The following is a 9,449-nucleotide window of genomic DNA, read 5'->3' on the forward strand; positions in this document are numbered from 1 at the left end:
GATGGGGCAGCAAAAAAAAAAAAAAAGAAAAAAAAAGTCTATTGACAGTGACATGACTCCACCCCTTGCCTGGAAATTCCTTTACGATCCTTCATCCTTGCTCCTTGAAACAGTTTTCAATGGTAACCTTCACTCAAAGGCATGGTTGATCCTTCCAAACTGAAACTTTGGACAGAACTGATTTTGGATACAAACAACAATAAAACAAAAATCAATAGACTTGACACCCAGACAGGCTATTTTTAGACTGACACTGATTGACAGATGCCAACACCTGGCAGCTGGCATGAATATGATGAAGGTCACATCGCACAGCTCTGATATTGGATTTTTTGACATACTGTTTTGAATTTGACAATACTCGCAGAATTTGCATCCAAACTTTTAGATATTTTGCAGACTTGTTGATGATACCCTAAGGTTACAGTGTGAAATTTTTCAATGAATTCGGTTTCTCTATCACTGAGGAAATACTTGTCAAAAAGCGGTTCACTTTTTTTGGAACACCCGATATGTGTCATAAAATAAAATTGTGTTTGTGCTTGTGTGGTTTCTGATTCATCTTTGTACTTTTGATGCACTAATGTACTATACCCCCAATATTCCTTGTGACCTTGGTACACTTGGTGATAAAGACATATTCTATTCTATTTATATTATGTATCTGTACTGTATATATTTCATCTTTCTGTCTCTCTTTGTATATATATTAGAGAGAGAGAGAGGGAGGTTTTTTTTATGACAATCAACAAGTCTCACTTTAGTGTGACTACCCAATGATAAGAACAGTACATCTTAACAGTCCATGTTAACAGTACATTACAACAGTGCATTTGATTTTAATAGTTCTGTTTTTAACAGTGCATTATCATAGTACATGTTAACAGTACATTGCAACGTCCGCTTGATTTTAATGGTTCTGTTTTAAGAGTACATTATCACAGTACATGTTAACAGTACATTGCAACAATTTTGATTTAAGAGTACATGATCACAGTACATGTTTACAGTACATTACAACAGTTCTATTTCATCAGTACATTATCACAGTACATGTTAACAGTACATTACAAAGGTGCATTTGATTTTGACAGTTCTATTTTAACAGTACATTACAACAGCACACTTTAACAGTAGATTATCACAGTACTTGTTAACAGTACATTACAACAGCACATTGTAACAGTACATTATCATGATACATGTTAACAGAACATTACAACAGTTCATTTTAACAGTACATTACAACAGTACTATTTTAACAGTACATTATCGGGGTACATGTTAACAGTACATTACAGCAGTCCTATTTTAACAGTACATTATCAAGGTATACATCAACAGAACATTACACACACAGTCCTGTGTTGTCTCTGGTCCCTGTCCTAGCATGGCCGATAGGTGTGTTTGATTTTAACTGCACTATTTTAACGTACTTAATCACAGTGCACGTTAACAGTACATGACACACCAGTCCTGTGTTATCTCTGGTCCTTCTGCAGTGTGGCCGACAGTGTGCTGAAGCTGTGCTGTGCTGAAGTGGCCCAGGAGCTGGAGCACATCAACGCAGACATGGCCGAGAACATCTACACCTCCGAGTTCATGTCCGACACGGGCCTCCCCCTTGCCCCAACAGCTCTGGTCGAGGACTTCCACACGGATGGAACGGCCGCACAGAACTTGAGAGACTCGGCCGCCGCTCAGCGAACTGTTGAGGCAGCTGTGTCCAAGACGGTGACCTCGCTGATGCTGCCCCCAGACGAACCGGAGCTGTCAGTGGTGGTGTCCCCGAGGCGGGTGATCGACACAGAAGGGGGCGTGTCGTCGCCCGGGCGGGACACATCGCTCAAACACGTGTACGACGCCACAGCGCTCTACGAAGCCAGCATCACTGCCGACAGACCAGCGCCAATGGTCGGGGATTCTGAGGGGAGGGGTGGTGGTGGTGGTGGTGTGGGGGTGAGGGAGGACGATACGCACGTGGAGGGGGAGGAGGACTACGACTATGACGATGACTACACAGACATCTCTGATGAGGATGAGGACGAGAGTGAAAGTCCCAGTCCCTGAGTGAAGGGGTTGTGTGATGGTGGTAGCTGTGTGCCTTTTACATTACACTGTGTACTTTTCATCTCAGGGGGTGGTGGTTGTTGTGGTGCAGCCAGTTGTGCACTGTTGTTACTCACACAGGTAATGTACAAGGAGAAATATTGCTGTAGTGAAGGTATCACAGGTCTGAGGATTCTTCATCATTGATTATAATGATTGCATAATTTTTGTCACGACAGATTTGTCTGTGTGAAATTGCTGCTTTCCCCAGGCAGCCGTCCCGAAAAAAGAAAACTTTTTTTTAAAGGTCTGTTTGCAGGTGTATTTGTTATACTATCATTGTTGGTTTTCGTACAGAATTCAGCCAGGGACAACCCTTTTTCTACCATGGGTTCTCTTTTTTACGTGCGCAACATGCGTGCTGTACACAGGACCTTGGTTTATCGTCTCATCTGAAAGACCAGCAGCCAGACCACCACTGAAGGTCTAGCGGAGGGAGGAATTAAAAAAAACCCAGTCCATATATGGGACTCGAACCTGTGGACACTCGCTTTTCTGCCGGGTGCATCACCGCCGGGCCACAGGTCCTGTTCTGGTGATTGTCACAGCTGATGTGCTGCAGTGCTTGTTGACCTGCTTCAGTCCGCCATTCACATCAGGCACTGTCAGTGAGTTCTTTGTCAACACCGAGCACTCATCTTCAGGGCGCTTCTTCAGGTGAAGATTCGGCTGCTTCTGTCTCTTCTCATGTCTGACAGGCGCAGCAGCTGAGTGATTAAAGCATTGGACTTTCAATCTGAGGGTCCCGTGGTTCGAATCTTGGTCACAGTGCCTGGTGGGTAAACTAAAGGGTGGAAATTTTCCGGATCTCCCAGATCAACATATGTGCAGACCTGCTAGTGCCTGAACCGCATTTCATGTGTGTTTGCATGCAGAAGATCAAATGCGCACATTATAGATCCCGTAATACACGTCAGCTTTTGGTTGGTTATGGAAATAAAATATTCTCGGCATGCACACCCCTGAAAACGGAGTATGACTGGCAATGTGATGTGGGTGAAAATGGTCTTATACATAAAAGGTCACTCATATATACAAGTGAACGCGGGAGTCACAGCCCACGAACGATGAAGAAGAAGACTTATCCTGTCTCTCAAAGGTCATTTTACATGGGGTGGGGACTGGCACTGCCAGCTCTATGTTGACTGACATGTCGTGTTTTCTGGGCATTGTGCTTGGTCACTGAAATTACAGCAGAAAGATACAGAAAGCCTTTTACATGTGACGTTTTGGAGGTTCTTTTCATTCAGTCACTGAAAAAGAAAGAAAAGGTACAGAAACACTCAGGCATGTAACATTTTGGATGATGTTTTCGCTTTGTCTGTTATAAAAAAACAACAAAACAAAACAAAAAACCCCAGAAACAATTGCATATGTAATGAAAAATAAACGTTTTGGATGAGATGATAAAGCGAAGCTCGGTATGAAGGGAAAGTTCTGCAGACATATATGACAAGGTTTGCTAAATAAGGCCTTGAATGGGACCCTTTCATGGATTTTATAACCTTGATTTTAGTCTTTCATCTTTTTTTTCAGTCTAACTTTTGAATATTTTATTGAATTTTTTATTTCTGAAATGTTTTTGGCAAACTGTTTATAAACCTTCCATGCCCTTAGTATCGAGATACTCTCACAGCAGTGATGAGGAAAATGCCTTTTCCATGACCTGTGCCTATGGAGTGGAGTGATGGCCCAGAGGTAACGTGTTCGCCTAGGAAGCGAGAGAATCTGAGCGCACTGGTTTGAATCACCACTCAGCCGCCGATATTTTCTCCCCTTCCACTAGACCTTGAGTGGTGGTCTGGACGCTAGTCATTAGGATGAGACCATAAACAGAGGTCCCGTGTGCAGCATGCACTTAGCGCATGTAAAAAAAAAAAAACCCACGGCAACAAAAGGATTGTTCCTGGCAAAATTCTGGAGAAAAATCCACTGTGATGGGAAAAACATGTAAAAAAAAAAATTGCACCCAGGAAAAAAAACAAAAAAAAACAAACGGGTGGCACTGTAATATAGTGACACACTCTTCCTGGGGAGGGCAGCCCGGATTTCACACAGAGAAATCTGTTGTGATAAAAAGAAATACAAATACAAATATATGTTACACACAATCTGTACCCATGCGTTTACACCTCCTGGCGTTTAAATGGATGCATGGCTGAGAAAAGGCTGAGACTGGTGGACTGCCGACGCTGGAACTGTGACGGACAAACCCGGGTGTGGCCATGTATGGGGGGATCTAAATGAGTGGCGTGGGAGTAATGCCTCTGAAACGGTGCACATGATGGGGCAGCAAAAAACAAACAAACAAAAGTGCTGAGAGTGGTGATTATTTATCAATCTCAAGGTATATTCTCAAGGAAATATGTCTGTGTAACAGTATCTAGCTATTGGCTGTGTTTAGGGGGTGTTGGGTGTGTGTGGTGTGTGTGTGTGTGTGTGTGTGTGTGACTTTTGATACAGTTAAAGTGATGATGATCAGATCACTAACATGACATCAGTACAAATTTTGGTGAATGAAAGTGATGTCATAGATTCTTTTGATTTAATGTTGGTGAAACTATTATGTAAAGAAAGAAGCAAACACATATTAGCACAAAGACACACACATTCACACGCACACACAAACATGTACACCATATGCATGAAACATAAATGTTTATTTTTCTTTTTTTGCTAACTTTATTTGTATAAATACATTATATATATGAATTGTAATTTGTAGGAAAAAGCAGCAACACTTATGGAAACACATATCAAACTCCCACGATTTTAGCCTCATAGATAATTATGTTACTGGAGATGATGACAAATCTATGAGAATAAGATAGTGACTAAAAACAGACAAATAAAATAATTGTGATATATTATCATGTTCCCTACCAGTGTGTGTGTGTGTGTGTGTGTGTGTGTGTGTGTGTGTCATAGAGAGAAATATAAGTGTTGTCTAATTGTTTAATTAGGTGTGAATAAACATAATCATGTTACTGTGAACATTAATTTTTGTGTATGTGTGCTCATGAAAATGAATTTTGTGTGTGTGTGTGTGTGTGTGAACGTGTATGCATCTTGAAAAAGGTTTGAGGGAGAAAGGGCCGTGCACAGTTGTCAAAAGAGCATTGTGGAGACAAAGACCGTAGGGCTGTGCACAGTTGTCAAAAGAGCATTCTGGAGACAAAGACCGTAGGGCTGTGCACAGTTGTCAAAAGAGCATTCTGGAGACAAAGACCGTAGGGCCGTACACAGTTGTCAAAAGAGCATTCTGGAGACAAAAGAGCATTATGGAGACAAAGACCGTAGGGCTGTGCACAGTTGTCAAAAGAGCATTGTGGAGACAAAGACCGTAGGGCTGTGCACAGTTGTCAAAAGAGCATTGTGGAGACAAAGACCGTAGGGCTGTGCACAGTTCTCAAAAGAGCATTCTGGAGATCGAGACAAAGACAGTAGGGCTGTGCACAGTTGTCAAAAGAGCATTCTGGAGACAGAGGACCATTCTCTGAATGTATGTTTGATGTCAAAAGACTGACTTTAGTCTCCTCTGGTGTGTGGCCTCCTGGCGACCTAACATCAATAGATCCACCTGCCGACGCTTAGACTTTTACAGACGAAGCTGGGTGTGGCTGTGTATGGGGAACTTGAAATGAGTGGCGTGGGAGAAATGCCACTGAAAGGATGTTTTGACGGGGCAGCAAAAAACAAACACCTTATGTATGGGGATAAAAGAGATTTGGATGATGTAATAAAGTAGCGGTCCATTGTGCAGTCTGCCTTCAGCGCACGTAAAAGAAACCGTGGCAACGAAGGGGTTGTTTCTGGCAAAAATTCTGTAGAGAATTCCACCTTGATAGTGAAACAGAGACATTTTCAAACAAGAATAAGAAAAGGATGCCTGTGCACTGTGGCGGTGTGCTCTCCCCTGGGGAGAGCAGCCTGAATTTCACACAGAGAAACTTTTACGACAGAAAGTAATACAATACAATATGATACAATACCATGCAAAACAATATTACACTGTGCTATACTATAATATACAAAACAACACCTATCAGACAAATATAAAATAGAATAAAACACACAAACTCATCGGATAAGTGAAACATTGGATAACTCGAAGTTAACCAAGGATTACCTAGTTATGAAAATAGAAAGAAATCATTGCCCCAAATTCAGGTAGAGGAAAAAAGACAGAAAATTATGACAATATCAAAAGAGTATTTGATTATAGGTCAGTAACGACCACTCACAGATACATGAAGATTTTATTGTATGATTACCTTCAAAGAAATCGAAAGATTACCATTAGAAAAAAAACAAACAAAAAAAACATGTTGTGCAGATAAAGGATCGAACGTCAACAGACAACGTGGCGTGCAGATAAGAAAGGATCGAACGTCAACAGACAACATGGCGTGCAGATAAGAAAGGATCGAACGTCAACGGACAACATGGCGTGCAGATAAGGAAGGATCGACAGACAACATGGTGTGCAGATAAGAAAGGATCGAACGTCAACAGACAACATGGCGTGCAGATAAGAAAGGATCGAACGTCAACGGACAACATGGCGTGCAGATAAGGAAGGATCGACAGACAACATGGTGTGCAGATAAGAAAGGATCGAACGTCAACGGACAACATGGCGTGCAGATAAGAAAGGATCGACAGACAACATGGTGTGCAGATAAGAAAGGATCGACAGACAACATGCTGTGCAGATAAGAAAGGATCGAACGTCAACGGACAACATGGCGTGCAGATAAGGAAGGATCGACAGACAACATGGTGTGCAGATAAGAAAGGATCGAACGTCAACGGACAACATGGCGTGCAGATAAGAAAGGATCGACAGACAACATGGTGTGCAGATAAGAAAGGATCGAACGTCAACGGACAACACGGCGTGCAGATAAGGAAGGATCGACAGACAACATGGTGTGCAGATAAAGGATCGACAGACAACATGGTGTGCAGATAAGAAAGGATCGAACGTCAACAGACAACATGGCGTGCAGATAAGAAAGGATCGACAGACAACATGGTGTGCAGATAAGGAAGATCGACAGACAACATGGTGTGCAGATAAGAAAGGATCGAACATCAACGGACAACATGGCGTGCAGATAAGAAAGGATCGACAGACAACATGGTGTGCAGATAAGGAAGGATCGACAGACAACATGGTGTGCAGATAAGAAAGGATCGAACGTCAACGGACAACATGGCATGCAGATAAGAAAGGATCGACAGACAACATGGTGTGCAGATAAGGAAGGATCGACAGACAACATGGTGTGCAGATAAGGAAGGATCGACAGACAACATGGTGTGCAGATAAGAAAGGATCGAACGTCAACAGACAAGAAAAAAAAGGAAAAGAGTGCTAACACTCTCTATGTACAAACAAAAATGACTAAGAATTTAAGAAATAACAATAATTTTTTATTTAAAAAAAAACGAAGAAAATAATCACACCGTCAGCAAAGAACGTTTCAGAAATCATTATGTCTTGTAATATATAGACACAGGGTTTTCAGTTTCAAAGAAACGTCAGAGCGTTCAGACTGATCCATATGCGCCACACACCACATCTGCTTCAACAACAAAAACACACCATCAGCACAACACAACACGCACACACACACACACACACACACACACACATGGCAACAGCAACAACAACAGCAGGGGAAAAAAACAAACAAAACAAATGACGAATAATATCAATGCAGACAGAAAAGACTGACTATCACAAACATAAGAAAGGAAACTGAAGAAGAAAAAAAAACCACTGGAGAAGATCATCAAAGGGGTCTATATTTTGTTTTTATTTTACTCATCGTCTTCCATCGACTCCTTCCATCCACCGAAGAAAGACTGAGGGACAAAAAGTGAAAGATTAACCGAGAGGTATGTGTATCATATTCATCATTTTCCAGAACAAAAGGTCTGTGTATCATATCATCATTTTCAAGGACAAAAAGTGAAAAAAGATTAACTGAGAGGTCTGTGTATCATAGTCATCATTTTCAAAGACAAAAAGTGAAAGCAGATTAACCGAGGGGTCTATCTATCATATTCATCATTTTCCAGGACAAAAAGTGAAAGAAGATTAACCGAGAGGTCTGTGTATCATAGTCATCATTTTCCATTAAGTCCTTTCGCCATCCATGACGGTAAAAAGACAAAAATAATGAAGAGGCATAACCAAGAGGTCTGTATCATAATTATCATCATCATCCTATCATCTTCCATCAAGTTCTTTTGCCATACATGACGATAAAAAGACAAAACATGCAGAGGAATAACCAAGAGGTCTTTTTCATATAATTGCCCTCATCTTCCATCAAGTCTTGCTGCAATCAAGGACTGCTGTCAAAAAGACAAAAAAATGAAGAGGTATAACCAAAATGTCTACATCATATTATAGCCATCATCTTCCATCAAGTTCTTTTGCAATCCACGACGGTAAAAAGACAAAAAAATTAAGAGGAATAACCAAGAGGTGCATGTCATATTATAGCCATCATCTCCCATCCAGTTCTTCCGCCACCCATGGCGATAAAAAAACAAAACAAAAACAACAACAACAACAACAAAATGAAACGGTAAAAACCAAGAGGTATATACAATATAGACAGAATTTTCCATCAACTCCCTCCATGACGGTCAAAAGACAAAAAAAAAAAAAAAGAAAAAAGGAGTAACCAAGAAGTCTACATGATATCATGGTCATCATCTTCACGCCAGTTCCTCCACAATGTCTGGATCACGAGGTCTGTGTGCCAGTGTCAGCGGAGGGGGCAGAGTTGAACATCTCCTCTGACAGCCGTTTGTTGCTGAAGCCATTGCCGAACCTGTCGTCGTCTGTCACAAAGCCAACGCGGGTGGTTTTCATCGACAGGAACACCCCGCTCATTTGGTCATTTGATTTATTATGGAAATCGTCATCGTCATCTTCTTCTTCATCATCATAATTGATCACCATCATCAGTCAATCATTGTCCTCATCAGCCGACATCGTCATTATTATTATCATCATCAATTACCGTACCGTCCTCCTCGTCGTCGTCGTCGTCATCATCATCAGCATCATCTTCGTCGTCGTCGACATCATTATCAATCATCGTCATCATCAATTATTCATCATCATCATCATCACCATCGTCCACCACCGCCACCACCATCACCGTCATCATCATCCACCACAATCAACAACAACAACACACACACACACGCACGAACGCACGCACGCACACACGCACGCACGCACGCACACACACACACACACACACACACACACACACACACACACACACACACACACACACATCACGCACCGA

At 41.7% G+C, this 9,449-nt stretch overlaps 1 protein-coding gene across 1 annotated transcript in view; it reads left to right on the plus strand.

Moving 5' to 3' along the window:
* LOC143288519 (uncharacterized) overlaps nucleotides 1-5,068 on the plus strand; it is a 42,763-nt gene extending 37,695 nt beyond the window's left edge. Inside the window, exon 21 of the mRNA XM_076597101.1 lies at nucleotides 1,503-5,068. Within this exon, the coding sequence (XP_076453216.1) occupies nucleotides 1,503-2,070 (568 nt within the window). The 3' untranslated portion in view covers nucleotides 2,071-5,068. The remainder of the gene's footprint in view (nucleotides 1-1,502) is intronic.
* The last annotated feature ends 4,381 nt before the right edge of the window (nucleotides 5,069-9,449 follow it).

Source organism: Babylonia areolata, chromosome 12, assembly GCF_041734735.1.
Source record: "Babylonia areolata isolate BAREFJ2019XMU chromosome 12, ASM4173473v1, whole genome shotgun sequence".
Classification (NCBI taxonomy): domain Eukaryota; kingdom Metazoa; phylum Mollusca; class Gastropoda; order Neogastropoda; family Buccinidae; genus Babylonia; species Babylonia areolata.